Below are 20,865 nucleotides of genomic sequence, written 5' to 3' on the forward strand. Positions count from 1 at the left end.
AGGGGGTGAGTTTTAAGACTTTCCCCATTGTTTGAACTGCCTTGCTGGGAGTTTGAATCGATCCGGTTCAGCTCCCTATTGCAAGCCCAGTGGTGCATGGACCATCACATCACAGTGGCGGCAGCAGCAGCTGACGATGATAATTATCATTTAACACGCAGGAAGATTTCCCGACTAATATTAACCATCATTGGAACCTCATTTGCCAGTAAAAATATGATAATTGGTTTTTTACCCTTCTATCTGGCAACAAAACTGACACCTTTTTTTACAAGGAGTCATGTTTACATAGACCACAATACCTGCAGTCATAATGCAAACAAAAAACATTATCAGAGTTATGTTTTTTGTTTGCATTATCAGAGTTATGTTTTTTGTTTGCATTATGACTGCAGGTATTGTGGTCCATGTAAACATGACTCCTTGTAAAAAAAGTGTCAGTTTTGTTGCCAGATAGAAGGGTAAAAAAACTATTATCATAATATTAACCATGATAGAGATATTTTTTTCTGTGTTAGATCGCGTAAATATCAATGTGTCGTTAAACCTGCCACTACCGCCACCCGACAGCCAATTGGTAAGGTTTGTCACGTGAACAAAACAACCCACAACATTTACTCAGATTGTAAATGTTGGGGTTTTACTCTCCCATCTAACCCAAAAAAACCTCTATTGTGGATAATGATCATGATGACTGTGTTGGCAGCGTCTAACACTTGTAAGATTTCAGGTGTGAACTCGTGTTTAAATGCTTTTCTAATATAGTGATTGTGTGTGTAAGACACATTTCAACAATAATTTAAGTTGATCAAACGCCCTTAAACAATGACTCTCAGGGTGCTATGCACGGAAAGGCAGAAAATAGTTAAACATTGACCAAGCAAAGAAGAAGTGAGAAAGACTTTTGAAAATAACAAAACAGGGAGAGAAATCCATTTTAAACAGATGCGTTTTTAGTCGAGATTTGAAGATGTGTAATGGCTCGGAAGTCCCCTTGACCTTGAAGGGCAGGGAGTTACAGAGTTTAGGTGGCGCAGTTGCAAAGGAGCCGTCACCACCCCCCAAGTGTGTAGCCTAGAGACCGCGGGACAGTGAGCAAATCTCCAAATCACCTGGAATGCACTCAACGGAGCATCTGAAGCTAGGCAGAGTTGAGCCTCAATAGTGCTTGAATGGATGACCGCCGTGCATGCCAAGCTGTCATAGGCAGCCGCAAAGCTGTGCACCGTGGTGGCCAACAGAGGGCAGTTGATTCTAGATTTGAAGTTTTCGTGACTGCAAGGATCCATACTCTTTGGTTCTTTCGGTAAAGTCACGTAGATGAAAATGAAAATAAACTAAATTCAATCGCGACGTTTCGGAGGCAACACAAGCTTCCGTCATCAGGTGGGACAACCACAGCAAAAAAAAACAATTTACTGTAGTGCTGTGGTTGTCCCACCTGATGACGGAAGCTTGTGTTGCCTCCGAAACGTCGTGATTTAATTTAGTTTATTTTTATTTTCACCTACGTGACTTTACCGAAAGAACCAAAGAGTATGCAACAGAGGGCAGTGCAGCAAACTCTATTATTGTACTGTGATTCTACGATCCCACAGAACCACGTTTGCCCAACCTTAGCAACTGCCACTGACCAGCGTGGTGAAGTATAACCAAATAACCCCAACCACCCGCATGGCGTGACGGGGAGACGCTCATCCAGCATTGGTAGAAGAAAATGGTTGTGCTTGCAAATAACATATATTGTCCATAATAGAGGTTTTTGGGTTAGATCACGTAAATATATAAATGTGTCGTTAAAACCCGCCACCACCCGACACAGCCAACTAGTAAGGGTTGTCACGTAAACAGAACGTGGCCAATTCGTCACGAGTACAGCACACCGGTGTGTTGGAGAGCCAAGCCACAACATTTAGGCGACAGCCAGATTTTGCCTGATGAAGCTAGTTGTAATTACTGGCGAAACGTCGTACTCAGATTATAAATGTTGTGGCTTGGCTCTCCAACACACCGGCGTGCTATACTAGTGACGAATTGGCCACGTTCTGTTTACGTGACAACCCTTACTAGTTGGCTGTGTCGGGTGGTGGCGGGTTTTAAAGACACATTTATATATTTACGCGATCTAACCCAACAAAACCTCTATTATGGATGATAGTGATTGCGAAAACCTACGTGTTAAACTAACATAAATTGTAATAAGATATATGCAAATGTTGTGTTTATGCAAATGGTGACAACGATTGAGATGGAACAAATGGGGTACCGCAAACAAGGCAGACAGAACAGACGAGCCACACAATAGTAAGACATTGCGGACAAGGTATGCGGTACAAATGTGTCGGTACGGATGCATCGGCGCAGACAGAATGAGACAAGACGGCCCAAGCAAGACATTACAGGTGGGCGAAGATGGCAGAGATGAAATTGCGCACACAAGACTGTACAAACAAAACGAGAATAATCCTCAATCCATGAATCAAATTGCGACCCTGAGTCGTTAATTGAATTTTCCATCACGAGATGGTGGTGCATTCTTAACATGCCCGGTGTGTTTGTGTTTATGTCATTACTTTACGTGGAATGCTAATGCAGTGGTCCGTGCACTGCACTACGAACCCTGTAAAACTGAGTTTAAATCACATCCGTGGCTGAAAAGTGGTGTCTGAACCTGGTCTAGCCAGGCCTTGCCCATAGCTTCATATGATGAGTGTCTGGTACGGTGAATAAATATGCACGCTGAACTTCTTTCGCACCGTACGTAGCCAACCGAGCTAATCGGGGCCGGGACGAGCACGGTATATTAGCGCTGGGGAGACAAAGGTGAGCCCGGCGTGGTAATAACCACACCATCCATTCACGTGCCGCGCTGATCTTAGCAGATGCTCGCTAACAGCATTTTCCCCCAACAAAGTGATGTAAGGCTCCACTGGGGCTCTTTGAACAGTGACGGCTTTTTCTTTCACCGAAATGCCACGGCGAGCGTGCAGCAGTAATAAAATGTGGAAATGACTGTCCCACAAGAGTTAAGTGTGGTCGGTACTCGCTGCATAAGCCCACAATGTAGCACCGCACACCCCTCCAACAAGCTTGGTGATTGCCCTTCCAAGCACTATCCTGGCTCAACCCCGCTTAGCTTCCGAAATTTGAAGAGATGTACGTGCGTATGTTGAACGTCATTTCACATCGTAGATAGCCATCCTTACTAATCGGAGGTGTGGGGGAAGGATAACAAACTGAACACAATGCATAAACTCTGTCCCGTTTGTGTGTATGTCTGCAATGGGAGGGTGAGGATAACATTTAGAAATATGACCCAGTATATGGCCGAAGATTTAGTACAAAGTTGCGTTACTTGTAGGGACTTACCCGATAAAAAAAACTCAGATTCATGAAAGGGTTGCCCAAAAACTTGGCGACTAAAACCAGCGCTGAAAGAACAAAACTTTTGTGGGGCCAAGGAGATGACGTCACTCGTTCGCCTCCCCGTAACGCCATGACGCTCGACGTCACCCCGATGTCATCTCGTTGCGCGGCTCAAGAACGTAACATCGTCGTCGCCCGTGAAATGCCCTCCCGAGGACAAAACGCATCGGTTTGCGAGTACGTTTGCCGTTTGCGCCGTTTATTCGAGCGCAAGGCTTGTCGCGAAGACGCAATGGTTCACACGCTGGGTATAGTTTGCCTTAGTTTTTCGATGGGGCGCGGTGGGAGGGGGGGGTCTATGATTGTTACGCGTGATCAACCCTTCATTAAATTGCGAGCAATGTGATAAATTTGGAAAATTTGGACCGTGATGCAGCACACGCATGGCTGACTCTTCATTGAACAGCATCACGTGATTGTTAACGTCCGCTGTGAAGGCGACGGCGTGGAGTACTCATGGTTTATATACTTGTAGTGTAAATACACTTGTAGTATTAACCAGGGCGGTGGCAGGGTCTGAACCAGGGCGGTCACGGGGTTTGAATCACAAACCTACGCAGCAAGCGGTGAACGCGCTGCAGCTCAGCCTGTCGCCGCCCCGATCAACCGTTCTCGCTTCATTAACGTGATTAAAAGAGACTTTAAAGTTACGGCCAAGCTCACCGTCATAGTACGTTAGTGATGCCATTGCGCCGATGCTGAAGTGTATCTTCGACGGCACTGTCGTGTTACGATTGGAGTGCCTCTCTTTGTGACCTTAAATCAAATAAATTCTAGAACTGCGCAGGCAGTGGTTGCAGGTGCACGCATATTGGGACCGCCACCCCTCACCCCCCACGGAGATGGAATCCTCGCAGCGATCATTCAAATACAAGCACACGGGCGTTACGGTGGCGAAGTGTTCGATACCTCGCCTTGTATACAGGAGGGCCTGAAGCCTGTTGTATATTTGGAGTTTGCAAGTTTATCTGTGGTGGTGTGGATTTTTTTAAAATAAAATATTTAACGTTTTTTCCATTTTAAATAACGTAGCAGTAAAAAAAGCCTAAAAATGACTATTATACAATATTTACCACGTATCTCATGCATCATGAAATACCTCGTAATAAATTAATGCGGGAGTGGAGCGGTGCCACGGTATTTAAACTCGCTGCTGTTACTAACCCGGGACACGGAGAGTTCAGTTCCCGGTCACGGCCAACATCGGTAGCTCGCGATACACGAACCCATCCTGGGTGCTGCCCCCCCCACCCCTCCGGCCAGCCCGCAACTGACCGGCCTGGTGAAGCACGGTTCAACGACCCCCCACGACCGACGCGGCAGGGAGACGCCAACATCCGGCAGTGGATCGATACATTATTCATGAATGAGATTGGCCGAACAGCCCAGTGTAGGACCACCCTGATAAAATAAGTGTTGAGACTCGGCGAGCCTTTCCTGGGTAAATGAACCGTTTAGTTCGAGTAGTTTAGAATGACTTCCCTAAGGGCTTCCACTCCCGAGCCCCAAAAAACACCGCTAAGGTTACTTTGACCAAAATGCAGAGAGATCTCACACATTCACACTTCTCCTGACGACCTTTGTTACACGTTGTGTATATTGGCCTATTTGGGTCACCGCTACGTGACACTGACGTTCCCCTCTCCCAATAAAAATTCCTCCTGCACGGTATCCGGAAACTCGGAAGACTTCTTCACAATTCTGGTAAATGGCCTGATGGAGCTGGTTGTAATCAACGAAATGTCCGACTCAAATTGTAAATGTCGTGGGTATACTCTGCAACACACTGGTACGCTGACGTAGTAACTAATTTGCGAGTTTTGTTCACTAATTGGCTGCGTCGGGCGGTGGTGGTTGAACGACGCATTTATACTCACTCGATCTCACCCAACAAAAAAAACTTGATTATGAATAATATTTCTCGCGAAAGTCTACGGCGCGTCAAACCGGTGTGCATGCCGCCACGTCCAATGCGTACGCGTGATTTGTCCCCCCCTCGGTTTCCCTCTTTTCTTTTCGCTCGGCGCGCTGTGCCACCCAGCTGCTCGACCCGCCGCAGACGGACGTGAAGCTGTTGTCGGCCGTGGGCGCCGACCTCGCCGCCAAGCAGTTCCTGCTGGCCAGCGCCGGGGTCGGAGGGTCAGCGGGCGGCGCCGGCGGGCAGCCCGTGGTCGGGCGCATTCCCGTGATCCTGGCCACCGGTGACGGTGGCGCAGCGCAGCACCTTCAGGTGAGAGAGAGAGAGGCAGCTCGCTCGCTCGCTTCCACACAAGCGCTTGCGGAGCCGACTCCGTCAAAGAGTCCCGTCGGGAAGTTCCACAACCTCCGATTAGTGCGGTTGGCTATGTACGGTGTGAAAGTAGTTCAGCATACATGCATACATACAAGGCAACCCTGCACTTGCTTAGGCCACTGCTGGAGGAACAGTCTGCCGATCGATGGAGTCCACGAGAGGGAGTTCCAGGTAGTCCCCTCCGGTGGGGTTTTATTTTGCCTACTTTTCCATTGTGCACTGCACGTTTAGCAACCCAAGAAGTAGTGTACGTGGTCTCTCTGGCTGCAGAACTCGCCGACTCGAATTTCTTACGAATGTGGCGAAGCGGCCTGGCGGTAGTGCGCTCGCCGCTCGTTGCAGAGGGTCACGGTTCGAATCCGGCGGCCGCCCCCATTATATTGCCGCACGGGTGTGATGACCGTAGCAATACCACAACGCGCCGTCTGCTTCACACCGGATGCTAAAGGATCCCTTCACGTCGTTCGCTAGAGTAGGACATTTTGCGTGCTGGTATCGAGGTCCAGTTTAGCCAAATTCGTCGTCAGCAGGGTGACGTGCTGCCCACGGCGGTGGCGCGGGTGCCCCCCTTGCTTCTCGCGGAGGCCGCCCCGCCCAGGATTAATCGCACGAGTTTATTAACCGTGGTGGATACAGGGACTCCTCTGCTTACGAACGAGAGGTCTGTTCGTAAGTCGATTTGTTCGTAAGTCCAACTTTACTCCCGTCGATTCCAAACACGTTGTACGGCATGTACACTAAATGCGGGGAAGGGCTTAAAAAGTTGTATAATCTCCTGTGCATGTAGATGCCACTGGTTCTTCACGTTCTGCATATGTAGATGCCACCACCGTCATCTAATGCGCGGTGGTTGAACTTGCGACTCTAGGTCTGAATAGGCAACTTGACATAAAACAGATTTGTTCCTATCTATGAAAGTCCAATGTTCGTAAGTAGAGGGGTCTCTGTTTAGTAAACTAAACTGTGTTTATTTTTACGAGGTAAGGCCCACTGAGCTATACAGCTCTTTTTCAGAAGCAACCGACCATAAATTATAGCTCAACGAAGTGGCTTATCACGTGGAAATTTATTGCAGCCAAATACTCTTACATGCATGTTTCTAAATGTGGAGGGAAAAACCGGAGCACCCGGAGAAGAATCTACGTGACCACGGCGAGAACATGCAAACTCCAAATATCTACGCATCAGAATCAAGATCACATAGCGACCCATAGACTCGCATAGAGACCCATAGACTCGCATAGGGACCCATAGACTCACATAGGGAGACATAGATTATTATGTTGACCCATATACTCACAGAGACTCATCGACTCACGTATGGACCCATATACTCTTATGTTGACCCATATACTCAAACAGAGACCCATAGGCTCACATATGGACCCATAGACTCTTAAATTGACCCATAGCCTCACATCGGGACCCATAGACTCTTATATTGACCCATATACTCACAGAGACTCATAGACTCACATAGGGACCCATAGACTTTTATCTTGACCCATATACTCACACAGAGACCCATAGACTCCCATAGAGATCTATGACTGCCTATTTTTAAAATAAATAAATATGCCCACTGTTCCTGTGCAGGTTTTCGGGATGCGGTCGCATTTTGATGCCGCATAAAATTTGCACGCTATTGAATTGTGTTGCTTCCATATTGGAGCATTCATTGTGGCTGGGTGCAGTGGGCTGATTTGCACACTGCACACACGCCAACACGCGCACCCGCACGCACACACATGCACGTGCACATGCACACATACACGCACGCACACAAGCACACCACTCACACGCGTACGCACACACACATGCACGCACATGCGCACGCACACATACACACGCACACACGAGGAATTGAAAGCCTTGGCCCAATTATGCGTTATTGATCACAGGGCCGTATCGACTGCAGAGGATTGAGCATCGACCCGAGCGCGAGGATCGATTGATGCACCCAACGCCTCGTTTAGCCGGCAACGAGAGGCCTTGGCCGGATCAGGTTGGGATGGCAAAACTGGTGTTGGTCACCCAACGCTACGTGCCTGCTTTCCCAAAAATATTTCCATCGCACGGGCTGTTTGAAGCGTTTAAAAAATAAATGAAAGTGCTAACCGTGTGGCTCAGGTGAGAAGCGCTGAGCCGGCGTTGTCGAGAACCTGGGTTTGAAATCTGGTTTGAGCTGCAGAGCCTGTGATTAAAACATGGGTTCTCAAGTGTAGCGAGTTGATGGCCTGAGGCCGGTCACCAATGACTTGTGTAGAAACCCATAGACTGACGTAGACTGAGTTGGGGTTAAACTGGGTTCACAATTGTAGTGAGTTGATGGCCCCAGCCCGGACAACGATGCCTTTCTTAGAGACCCAAAGACTTGCATAGAGACTCAGAGATTTGCATAGAGACCCATAAACTTGCATAGAGACTCAAAGACCTGCATAGAGACTCAAAGACTTGCATAGAGACTCAAAGACTTGCATAGAGACCCATAAACTTGCTTAGAGACCCAAAGACTTGCATAGAGACTCAAAGACTTGCATAGAGACCCATAAACTTGCATAGAGACTCAAAGACCTGTATAGAGACTCAAAAACTTGCATAGAGACCCATAAATTTGTGTGGACTCAGAGATGATTAAACTGGATTCTTAAGTAAAACAAGTTGATGGTCTCATCCTGGGTCACCAATTACTGCCCATTAAAACAAGCCATCACATTAAATTTGCTTTTGAATCTAATTTGGCTGAATGCCACATCTTAACAATTAAATGTATCAATTTGACTTCCATGTGATGAGCCGTGACTGGGTGGTCCTTTGTAAATTTAAGCTGTTTATCCCAATGGGTTGTGCCGCCTTCAATAGGATCTGAGCCTGATTACTCTGTGTGTCAGTGCTTGTGAAAAGTGCTGTTCTCCCCTACAGAATCAGAAAATTGTAATCATCCTTGAGAAATCCGATGAGCTATGAAGCTCTTTTTAACAGATGTCTAGTAGGGGCACGGGGTCAGGAAGTTTGCAACAACAAACGATGCAAAAAAGAACGCGATAAGAGTGCAGAGTATAGGAAAGCAAAGCAAATGACTGAAAATAAATGCGTGAAATTGATTAAGTATATACGTTCTAATTGCATGAGTACAGCAATGCCCAAGCTTGGCCAAGGCAACAAAACTACAGCAAGAACAGTCTCAGACCACATCAAGACAACGACACACAGTGCATCAATACAAATGGATCACTTGAATGGATCTCAGAGGGAGCTCTGTGATTTCGCTTCTGTGGGATGTTCTCTTTTTATTATTACAAATTCTTGTTTACTCGGGAAAGCCATGCTGGATTCCATGACTGCTTTCAAAGTAGAGGGGAATGGTTGCTACGTATCAATCTGCTAATTGCTCAATTAGCGGGTATTTTGTTTGTTGTTGTTGGGAACATTTGGATCGTCAAGCTGACACGGAGAGTCATGCAACGCTGCAGAAGATCCGAATGGATTCTTCTGCTCGTGAAGACAACGGCACAATCTGGATAGAACTGACGAAAATAACTTATTAATTTAAATGTAACGTTTTATTAAATGGTGACTTATTTGATTAGATATCACACAGATATTCTGGCTGAGCAAGGTTTTTGTGTGGGGTTAGGGACAGATGATATTTTGGGGAGAGAGAAGAAACCTCCGCAAGTCCACTCTCTGGCTTTTATTCCGTAAACGCTCTTTTTAAATGTGGGCCAAAGGACAAAAACTTCCTCTGGAAATTAATGCCATGAATTATATCTGCAGATCCACAGTAGCTAATAGTTAACGCTGTGACTTTTATAGTACAAGAACCCTCCATCCCTTCTGTGAGCAATGGCATGCTCCACAGGCATGATCACGTTTACGCTCGAGACGGATTGTACCATTTCCCATGGGGGGTGTTTGTAGGAGCGCAGGTGGGTCTTGCTTTGCGGTCAGTGCCGCGTGCCCATTCTCAACGGGAGAAGCGGTGTGTCGCACGGTCTTTAGTGCACACGGTAATGGGATGTTGCCACGGTGTAATGGTGAACAAACACTGCGCTTGCAATCCAGAGATCGCCAGTTCAATTAAATCTCCCGGCGCCTATGTCAAAGCCCTCGCGTCCGTGGTCCCGGCGACTGCGATCCAGTTGTCCTCCAAAATGAACGGCAAGGCCATGTTCCTTTTTGAGTCGGAGAGAGTGGCCTTTGCAGCCATGGGCCAGGGGTTGATGGTGGGTGACCAGTACGTCGCTCTGGAGGCACTGTCCTCACCTGCGGCGCGGGTGATCCTCTCCAGCGCGCCACTATACATCCTGGAAAAGGACATCCAGGAACGCGTGACGTCGCTGGGCAACGTCAGAATTGTGCCCCACAATTTACTACACACCAAGGCCACCATCAGGTGCCATCTCTTGAAGGGTGAGGGACACTTTAGGAGGGAATGAGGAGGGAGTGGAGAGGGAACTCCTTTTTCAGCCACTTCAGCAGCACCCCCTCAGGAGTAGCAAATGTGTTCTCACCAAACTTGGTGGAAGTGGTCAAGGGGAGGGCTCTTGACGTCACGATGCAGATCAGCAAGACCACCATTCACCTCGTGAATTGTGTACGCTCCAACCACCGACAGCGAGAGACCCAGGTTTCTGTAGCTTCTGCGGAACCATCTCAGTGGCGTGCCGGGCGATGAGTGTGGTGGTCATGGGAGGTGACTGCAACTGCACGCTGGATGCCCTGGACCGCACAGGGAAGGCTGGGCTCTTGGAGGAGTTACGCGACCTTCTGGACCCTCTGGGTCTGGTGGATGTGTGGTGGCTCCACCACCCCGGGCAGCATTGTTTCACGTTCACTCGGACACGGGGCCATCATTCTGTCACCCCAGTCCAGGATTGACCGCTTTCACGTCTCCAGAAGTCTCATGTCAAGCGTCCTCACTTCTGGCACCAAGGCTGCACGACTAATGGATCACAGCATGATCCTACTGGGCCTCAAGCTGCGGTGCAGCCTACTTGCACTTCAACAATGCCCTGCTGGAGGACAACACATTCACCAAGCCCTTCAGTGAGTTCTGGGAGCAATGGCGATAGCAGAAGGACTTGTTTGACAGCCCGGCCCAGTGGTGCAATCCCAAAAAAAAGTTCCGCCAGACATACACCTGGGGCAGCACGTGCCGTAAAAACAGCGACGTGACTGACATGGAGGCTCCGGTCTTTGACCTGGAGGGGTGGCCCATTGAGGGAGACAGCCCGGCCCTCCTACAGGAGTACGTGGAGAAGAAGGAGTGTCTCAAGGGAGCATTTGTGCGTTCTATGGTCAAGCAATACCTCGACCCGGATTCCGGATGATCCCCCTTCTATCCTTGGGGAAGAAAAAGGACAGGCAGAAAACTATGGCGTGCCTCTTCAACAAGGAAGGCGCTCTTAGTACAATTTGTGAGGAAGTAATATCAATAAGGGGATTCTACAGCGACCTCTTGTCTCCCGAGGAAACATCTGCGCCTGCCCAAGAGGAGATCTGGAGGGACCTCTCCGCCATCGGGGAGTTAGCGAACGAGCTGCCGGAGCAAGGGTTCACGGCGAGCGACCCGGAACGCAGCAGTGAAGTCCCTGGCAAAAAAATAAATGTCCGGGGATCGACGGACTCACTGGAGAACTCCACGCCTCCTTTCGGCCAACGCCGCACGAGGACTACCGAGCAGTTTGAAGAAGCGGTGGCCACAGGAGCCATGCGTCTCAGTCGCGGAGGAGGGCGGTGCTCACCCTGCTCCTTAAGAAGGACGCCCTGAGGCATCGTAAAAATTTGCCATGGTTGTCAGTGCTGTGCACGGAATACAAAATCCCGGCCAAAGCGCTGTCCTCCAAATTGAAGACGGTGCTGGCTGAGGTGGTGGAGAGCGACCAGGCCTACGCAGTTCCGGGGAGAACCACCCACGACGGCGTCTTCCTTGTCAACGGATCTCATCGCCCTCTCCGAGAGAATTGGGCGCCTACTCGCACTCCTCTCTCTCGACCAGGAGAAGGCGTTCGACAGGTTTTGACCTTGGGTATCTGCTGGGAACATCGAGGGCTTTTGTGTTTGGGGCCGGATTCATTGGTTTGATCTTTCCTGCCTTACGCCGAAGCCCAGTGGTGCAGTTCCACCACCAAGACACGCTGAGGACTCACAAAGATCACGCCTGTAGAGAGACCCTCTGCTGCGAAGGCCAAGATGAACCTCTGTGGAGGAGTTTCTACTTCAGGCCGTCCTTACAAGTGCAATGGGAACTTCAATAGGAGCCTGGCCAACAGCACCAGCAACGCCTTCCAAGCGAGGTTCACGAATGCCGACCCTCAGTCTTCTCTGTGCGGTGAGCAGATGGAAACGGTCGCACTCCTGTACACCCAGTGAAAGGCTCTGGATTCATTATTCAATCTCCTGCGAAACATGCTGCTGAAGGGCAACCTGCACTTCTCCCCCACGGTGATCATCTTTGGCCAGGGGGGAGACGGGGCTGACAAACGCCGGGACGGCCTCGTGACTGCCCCGATGAGCTCCGCCAAGCTGGCCATCTACAGGGCGAGGGAGGCGGCGGTGATTGGGAGCCGCTCACCAAACGCCCGCGGCATCTTCAGGGCCCTGCTCTCTGCCACAGTGTGGCTGGAGTTCCGCCACGCCCAGCTCACCGGGTAATGCCGGCACCTTCCTGGATCGGTGGGCGGCGGTGGGCGCCGTTTGCTCCATTCTGGACAATTGAGAGCTGCTTATGATGGACTGAGTTGGGCCTCCTCCTCCTGGCAAAATCTCTTTATTTGCACTTATGTAGCACACTTCTTTATGGGCACATTCATTCCATTTGGTGCACTTACGTCCAAGGTTATGGACAATCACGAGCAAAACAAAAAAACAACAAAATGATGACTGAAGGTGCTCACGATGGTGAACAAACCTGAGACTGATCGGGGAAAAAAGAGGGAGGAGGAGGAGAAGGAGGAGGACTGCACGCACGAGCCGCTCGGCAGCGACATCCATTCTCCCCGTCACGCCCGGCGCTCTTTGTGGGAGAAGAAAGGGGGCATTGATCGTTTTTTAGCGGCGCTGCTGCTGCGGAGAGAAAGGCGGTGGCGGAGGGGCAAGGTCGCCGCGCCGGCGCGTGCGTGTAACCTCTCCCGCACGTACCCCCGAGTCCAAATGGCGGCGGTGGTTGCGGCACTGATGATGATGCCACCGCCCCCCGCCGCCCCCCCATGGCGACCAAATCGGTTTTGCCGTCTCGCCGCTGTTGTTGTTGTTGTTGAAGTCGTTTTGTTTTGGGCTGACCGCACGTAGGGATCGGAGAGCGGACAATCGCAAGAACCCGAATGCCGTGTTGCCATCCCACTTCTGTCTTGCTGTCAGTCGCTTGTGTTGGAAAATGTATGCGTACAGATCATCTTTTCCTGTTATGATATCGTTAGTATTGTTACGGTAGTGCGATATTCGTCTCATATATGTGCACTGTTTTAGTTATGGATTTTAAACGTGTGTACGCGTGTCGTCGCGTGTGTTGCTGTCGTGTGTGTCGGTCGACACCCCGGGACGCCCTTGCAAGCGAGACGTTTCATCTCGAGCGATTTTTGCTGGTGAAATATTTGAACGAATTAAATCAAAATCGCTCGAGGATTGTGCGGCCAGCCCTCAATTTATCCAGGGTAATGGGGCGGCGAGGTGGCTCGGCGGAAGAGCGACCGGCTCCCGATCAAAAGGTTGCGAGTTCAAATCATGGTTTTGGGGGTTGGCTCAGCCCATCATCTCTATCTGCGGTGTAAATTAAATAAGTACCACAATGTTCTGGCTCTGCAGAACTGCGATCAGGACTCAACCCTCACTTGAACAAGAATTCGCCTGGGAGTTTTTCAGTCTCGCTTAATCTTAATACATTAATGATTCTACTGTACAAGCCCCTTTTGCCGTCAGTCCAATCCTGGATGAAAGTCTCTCCCCGTGGCCGTGTCAGTCGCAGGGGTTTCTCGCTTCGCGTCTCTGACCTCCGAGCCCCCGGCCGACCACCTCTACAATGCGACGCAATGTTAAACAGAAACAATCGATTTTTGAATGAAATCGTTGCCGTCCCACCCTCGTGCTCTCTGCTCTAATCTACCGCCCTCCCCGCTCTGACCCCTGACCCACAACCCCCGGCATCTTCCCCCCTCCCGCCTTGACGGCAACGCCTACCCCGTTCCTGCCTTCGCCGATCCTCCGCTTGTCAGCTGGTGACGGACGCCGGTACGTCAGAGTACCTGAGCGCCATTCAGGGGGGTCCCAAGGAGAGTGGGGGGCCCTCATCGGCAGTGGCGGCGGCAGCGGTTGCGGCGGCAGGGGCGATGCCGGTGAAGCACGAGGCACGGCTGGTGCCGTCCACAGTGGAGCACTGCGTGGTGTGCGGGGACGTGGCGTCCGGTGAGCGCGTGGGCATGTGGCCAATCCTCGTGGCCCTGCTCACTCCTTCTCTACAATCCTACTGCTCACTCCCCCTCTACACTACTCTACAATCCTACTGCTCACTCCTCTACAATCCCCTACAATCCTACTGCTCACTCCCCCTCTACAATCCCCAACAATCATGCTGCTCACTCCTCCTCTACACTACTCTACAGTCATGCTGCTCACTTCCCCTCTACAATCCCCTACAATCCTACTACTCACTCCCCCTCTACACTACTCTAGCTCACTCCCATACAATCCCCTACAATCCTACTGCTCACTCCCCCTCTACAATCCCCAACAATCATGCTGCTCACTCCTCCTCTACACTACTCTACAGTCATGCTGCTCACTTCCCCTCTACAATCCCCTACAATCCTACTACTCACTCCCCCTCTACACTACTCTAGCTCACTCCCATACAATCTCCTACAATCCTACTGCTCACTCCCCCTCTACACTACTCTAGCTCACTCCCATACAATCCCCTACAATCCTACTGCTCACTCCTCCTCTACAATGCTACTGATCACTACTCTACAATCCTACTGCTCACTCCTCTACAATCCCCTACAATGATGCTGCTCACTCCTCCTCTACACTACTCTACAATCATGCTGCTCACTTCCCCTCTACAATCCCCTACAATCCTACTGATCACTACTTTACAATCCCCTACAATCCTACTGCTCACTCCTCCACGACACTACTCTACAATCCTACTGCTCATTCCTCTAGAATCCCCTACAATCATGCTGCTCACTCCTCCTGCTTCTCTTCCTCACTCTCCTCCCTCTTCCCCCTCCCTCCTCCCTCCTTTCTCCTCCCTCCTCCTCTCTCCTCATACTGTAGTCTGGGACTGTGTTGTTATTGTTTTTGCTGTCTTGCCCAAGCTTGATAAATCGTACTTAATGTATTATTTATATATGTACTGTGACTTGCTTATCCTTCTAAATTGACTCGCTGACACACCCGTACGGGACATCTGTGAAAAACAACTGCTCGTTGTTGTGTCTAGTTTTGTTGTCCTTCCCCCGCACCTCCGATGAGCACGGGTGACTACGTACGGTGCGAAATAAGTTCAGCATACAGACATAGCCCATAGGATTCCTCCTCCAGTCTAAAGAAAGATTCTGATTTTCTTTCTCTCTACAGCAGTGGATAATACCCCGGCAGATGACGATTTAATGACGACGATGCTAATGATGATGTTGCCACATTCTCTCTGTTTCTCGCTCGTCTCTCCTCCCCCTGCTCCACCCAGGGCGCCACTATGGTGCCATGAGCTGCGAGGGCTGCAAAGGCTTCTTCAAGCGCAGCGTGCGTCGCAGCGTCGTCTACACCTGCCGCGGCAACCGCGACTGCCTCATCACCAAAAACCACCGCAACCGCTGCCAGTACTGCCGGCTGCAGAAGTGTCTGCTCATGGGCATGCGGCAGGAGTGTAGGTCGCGCCGCTACGGTACACATGCACCGCCACGGCAAGGGACAGAGGATGGGGGGCGGGGGGGGGTGGGGGGTTGGGGGGATGGGGGGGGGGGATTCATAATGGCTGTGTCAGAGCCGGCACAGCTGAGATCTGGAGTTGGTATCTCCGAGAGCGCCGGTTTTGACCGCGTGCGATTTATCGGGGGTCGTACAGCTACGTGGGTCAACACGCGAAAAATGTACGTTGTTGACAAAGTTGGCTTTTGAAAGGGGAATGCTTGTACGTTCAAGTTCATTTATTAGGTACGTGCGTTGAACTTCCTTCGCACCGTACGTCGCCAACCGTGCTAATCGGAGGTGCGGGTGTTAAGGACCAACAAAAATCATTTTTAAAGAAATTAGTTTTCAATCTAAATTTAAAAGTGCACAGCTGCAGTGGCTTCGTAATCAGCTTCAGTGGCTTCCTCAGCCATTGTGAACCACACTAGCTGAGTACCCCATCACGAAAGATCCTTTGTTCCAATCTAGGCAGATGCTTGTAATTAAACCGGGTTCTCAACTTCTAATGGTTTGCAAAAGCACCATCAACCCTTCTGTGGCTTTTACAAGCCTCAGTCATCAACGCTGAACCCCGAGGTGGCCAGGTGACGCAGAGGGCAGTGCACCGAGCTGGCAACGCTGAGGCCCTGGGTTTAAATCCAGGCAACTGTCTGCGATCAAACTGGGCCCTCAAGTGTGGCAAGTGCGCTTAGTTTGACAAAGTTCCAGTTCGGAGAATGAAATATGTTGGGTTGACTTTGGTGGGGCGAACATGACGGAGGGGTTTGGAAAGCGCTACTTAGTACTGTGTAGGTTGTTGGTTGGCCCCTCAATGATTTGATGATGACAAAATCGATGATGCTGACAACGATCATGATGATGATGACCATTATGTTGATGATAAGGATGATACTGCAAATGATAACAATGCTGATTTTGATGATGTGGATGACGACGATGAAAATTATGACTACGATGACCATTATGATGATGAGGATGATACTGACAATGATAATGTTGATTCTGATGACGTGGACGACGATAACGACGACGACGACGATGATGAATGCGATGACGACGATGGTAGCCCTTTGCCATCGCTGACCGAACTCTGGCCGTTTGTCGGCAGCGGTGCAGAACGAGCGGAAGCCTTCGGACAAGGCGGGCAGCGTGTCGTTGGGAAAACCGTACGGCAGGAAAGACTACTCGGGGCCCGTGTCGTCCTTCTCCTACAAGAGCAGCGCTCGGTACGGGTATGCCAGACCAAATCCTTTTTCTTTTACTTTACCGAAAGAACCAAGAAGATGAATCCCTGCAGTCACGAAAGCTTTAAATCGAAATAAAAATCCTTTTTCGTTTCGTTTGTTCCTTTCGTAATTCGTTTTTTCCTCGCATGTGCCATTGGTGTTATGTGGGGCGCACCATGGTGGCGAGATGTTAACTCCCTCGCCTGGTATACAGGAGGTCGTGAGTTCCATCGCGACCCTGACGATGCCTATATATTTGGAGTTTGCATGTTCCCTCCGTGGTCGTGTGGATTTTTCTCTGGGTCCTCCGGTTTTTACTTCCACGTTTATAAACACGCTTTGAGAGTATTTCGCTCCTATAAATTTCCACACGATAAGCCACTTTGTTGCAGCTATCATTCGTGGTCAGGTCGCTTCTGAATAAGAGCTAAATTGCTCAGTGGGCCTTATCTGGTGAAATAAAAATAGTTCAGTTTTTAAAGTGTCCAGTTGGATTTCTCGCAGAGCAGTACGACCCACCGTGTTAGAGAACAGCCCACGAAAGCGGGTATCACAGAGCTCCCTCTGAGATTTCTCCAAGTGACCGTTGGTCTGACACGGTAGAGACAGCTTTCCTTGCTCCATAAAAGAGGAGGTTTATTATCTACAGATGATAAGATTTAGTCCCGGTTCGGAACGTGATTGTTCAGTCAGACCAGGTACAAACATGTTGGGAAGAAATGGTGGTCGTTTGTCATCGCCCCCCTATAATGCCGCTCCTGCCCTCCCTGCTGAGATGGTCTTGAGTCTTTGGAGAGTTTTAACGAAAGAAAATAGATCCATTACAGAATTGTGTCAATCCACTGTTGGATGAAGGCTTCCCCGCATCATTGAGGTCATGGAGATTGATTGTTCTTACGTCACTAATTTTTGGTGGGGCGGGGAACGAATTATCCGAAAACCAGTTGAGACGTCACTCGCTATACTGAGGGGCAGAGACCCAGGACCTCACCAGATATCGCTCGCCACCGATGTTACCCATGGCCGGGAATTGGACTCGGGTTGCTGGGCTACATTGCTTGTTTGCGTGCTGTGGTGTGGCGCGGTGCGGTGTGGTGTGGTGTGGCAGGCTCCTCGCACCCTTTGACTCGTCGCCCATGGAGGAGGGACACCAGGCTTTGCGGCGTCACGATGGCTCCATGCTGCAGAGCAGCAAGGTGAGTGGCTTCACAGAGCCCCTTGTCCCAAATGTTTCGCGTGAATCTTGCAATTTGTCCCCCGGTTTAACGCTTTTCTCGCCTCGAGCTCGAGACCCGTGGCTCGTGCAAAACGCGGTGAGGTGCGGGGGGGGGGTGGCTACACGAGCTGTGGGCGTCGATTGGCAAGAGGAGTGGGGAGGAGGGACTATTAGAAGACCACTCACTGTGTGCGGGGCTAGCTGTTGAGTAGACGTGGCTATGTAAAAGTGGGAGGGAGGGAGGGAATGAGACGGGAGGGAAGGAGGGAGCTGCCAGCTCTTCACGTGTCCTGGGCGATACGACGCGGAGAAGAGCGTGGGGTGCCATCGCAAACCCAATTTGTTTCGTTTTGTGTTGCAACCCCCTCCCAGCTGTCGTCCGGCCGAGGGGACCTGAACACCCTGGCGAGCGTGGTGACGTCCCTCGCCAGCCTCAAGAAGGAGGGCGGTGGCTGTGGCCTCGGCGGCTTCGACAGCCAGAGCAATGGCGATGGCGCAGGAGCCGGCCTCGGCTGGCAGAACGGGCACACGCCCGCCGCTCCCTCCAGGTTCGTACACGACGGCCCGAACCCCCGCCACGACCTTGCCGTGACCTCGCCGTGGCCTCGCCACGACTCCGCTGCAACGCCGAGCTCCACCGACACCCCGCCGTGATCACACCACGACCCCACCGAGAAGTCACGACGACGTCACCACCACTTCACCACAATCCAATCTCAGCCCTGCCACGACCCTGCCACGACCTCGCCACAACCCCCTCACGACCCCATCACGACCCCATCACGACCCCATCACGACCCCCACCACGACCCCACCATGACCCCACCGTAATCCCACCACGACCCCACAACGACCCCACCGTGACCCCACCGTAATCCCACCATGATCCCACCACGACCCCACCGTGACCCCACCGTAATCCCACCACGATCCCACCGCTACCCCGCCCGTGACCCCGCCACGAACCCACTGTGTCCACACCCCACAGCAGCCCCCCGCCAGCCACTCCCTTTGTAATGAGGCCGTGTCCAATACACACGCGGCTGGGCCCGTCCGTGTCAAATCAACAAGGGCTCGTCAACCTCATTTTTATTAGATTTTCCTGTAAGGTTTGGCAGCAAGTCGTGTGAGAGATACGGAGACAGGTTTCCCAAATTTTCATCACGTTGTTACTCACCACGATCCCACAGTAATATCTAACAAGGGGTGGGGGGTGGGTTGGGGTTGACAGCGCTGGAGCGACACACGTATCCTTATAGGCATTGTTAGGAATATCTTAAAGGGGCCTGAGCAAGACAGAAAGCCATTCACAAGCGCAGCGAGCGGCGGAGGCCAGGACAGATGCCTCTGGGATTTGGTGGAGGTCTTCCAGAAATATGGCCAATATTTTGAGGGATTCAAATTATGAATTGTAAATTATTCTGATCGTCAAGCAATCATAATAGTTGTCTGTTTCTTTTCTGAATGAAAACGATTTGTTCACGTTTGCAAATGATTTATGGAGTTAAATGCCAGTGTTTTACATCAAATTGGTGGCATAACTATGGTTAACACAGTAAGAAATAAAAACGATGATATATGTATATATATGAATGGTAGAAGGGACCAACATTTTAAATACAATCTATAAAATCACATTTGTGTGTCATATTATGATTGCTATAATTCATATCCATTCACAATATGTGACATGCACAAGACAAAGATCCCCTATATAGCCTTAACAGACTGTGGGGTCAAGTGCTGTTAGCGAGTAGTACCTATGAAGGCCAGCAAGGCACACGAAGGGGTAGGTGGCCAGCACCGTGTATCCCAAGTGGCGATGTTTATACACAGCACCAGATACTCATTTGAGGCTGAGTCGACCTAGGAGAGGCTCAGGACCGGTTCAGATAATCGTTACTGGTGTTGGCCATGAGCGGGAATCGAACTCGGGTTGCTGGTTTCGTAGCGCAGCGCGTTTACCACGTGGAAAGATAAAGACCCCCGTATAGCCTTAACAGACTGTTGGGGAAAGAGCTGTTAGCAAACACATGCACACACACACACACGCGCGCAGCAGCTGCTGTTAACAATTCTCCTCTGCTACGTGTCGCGGGCATGTGTCCCGCGTGTGTGTGTCCCGCGTGTGCGTGTAGGGGCTTTGGGGCGCTGGGCAAGGCTCTGGGGGTCTCCCGCGACGGGGGAGAGGGCGCCGATAGAGGATCCCACTCCGAGCTCCCCTCCACAAGGTGACTCCCATCGCGACGGGCAGGCCGCACTGCCCCTCGTTAGGACTAAACTTTCGTTTTGCCGGGTAAGGCCCCACTGAGCTATGTAGCTCTTTTTCAGAAACGACCTGGCCACAAAAATGATATCTCAATGAAGTGGCTTATCACGTGGACATTTATAGCAGCCAAATACTCTAAGTGTGGAGGAAAAATCCACATGACCACGGGGAGAACACGTAAACTCAGAATATACAGGCATCGTCAGGGTCTGGATCGAACCCACGACCGCCTGTGTACCATGCGAGGTAGTTAACATCTCGCCACCATGGCAGTAACGAGACGGTCCGCGCGGTGCCCGCGGTGCCCACGGTGACTTTAATGAGCTGGCAACTGGGTGGTCGACAAATATCAGGCAATTTAGCAACAGTTTAGAAACATTGCTACGAGCAATCCTGACTGTTTGTGAGACACTGAATATGGAAAACCGGTCTAGAGTTTGCGTTGATCCAATGCTGTTGTGATTATGCACTCCCAGATGTCTGTGTGTTGCGGATGGGATGTAAAACATTTTTTTAATGT

The 20,865-nt window shown here is 50.5% G+C and overlaps 1 protein-coding gene across 2 annotated transcripts in view; it reads left to right on the forward strand.

Moving 5' to 3' along the window:
* The window catches only part of LOC144731237 (nuclear receptor subfamily 2 group C member 2-like), an 87,277-nt gene that overhangs the window by 55,468 nt on the left and 10,944 nt on the right, over positions 1-20,865 (forward strand). The window contains exons 3-9 of one of the 2 annotated variants that reach the window (XM_078612254.1): positions 5,468-5,656; positions 13,933-14,122; positions 15,411-15,608; positions 16,743-16,860; positions 17,969-18,056; positions 18,449-18,624; positions 20,215-20,307. In XM_078612254.1, coding sequence (XP_078468380.1) covers positions 5,468-5,656; positions 13,933-14,122; positions 15,411-15,608; positions 16,743-16,860; positions 17,969-18,056; positions 18,449-18,624; positions 20,215-20,307 — 1,052 coding nt within the window. The remainder of the gene's footprint in view (positions 1-5,467; positions 5,657-13,932; positions 14,123-15,410; positions 15,609-16,742; positions 16,861-17,968; positions 18,057-18,448; positions 18,625-20,214; positions 20,308-20,865) is intronic. The other variant, XM_078612255.1, reaches the window with a different exon arrangement.

Source organism: Lampetra planeri, chromosome 38 (assembly GCF_965212315.1).
Source record: "Lampetra planeri chromosome 38, kcLamPlan1.2.h2, whole genome shotgun sequence".
NCBI classification, from domain to species: Eukaryota; Metazoa; Chordata; class Hyperoartia; order Petromyzontiformes; family Petromyzontidae; genus Lampetra; species Lampetra planeri.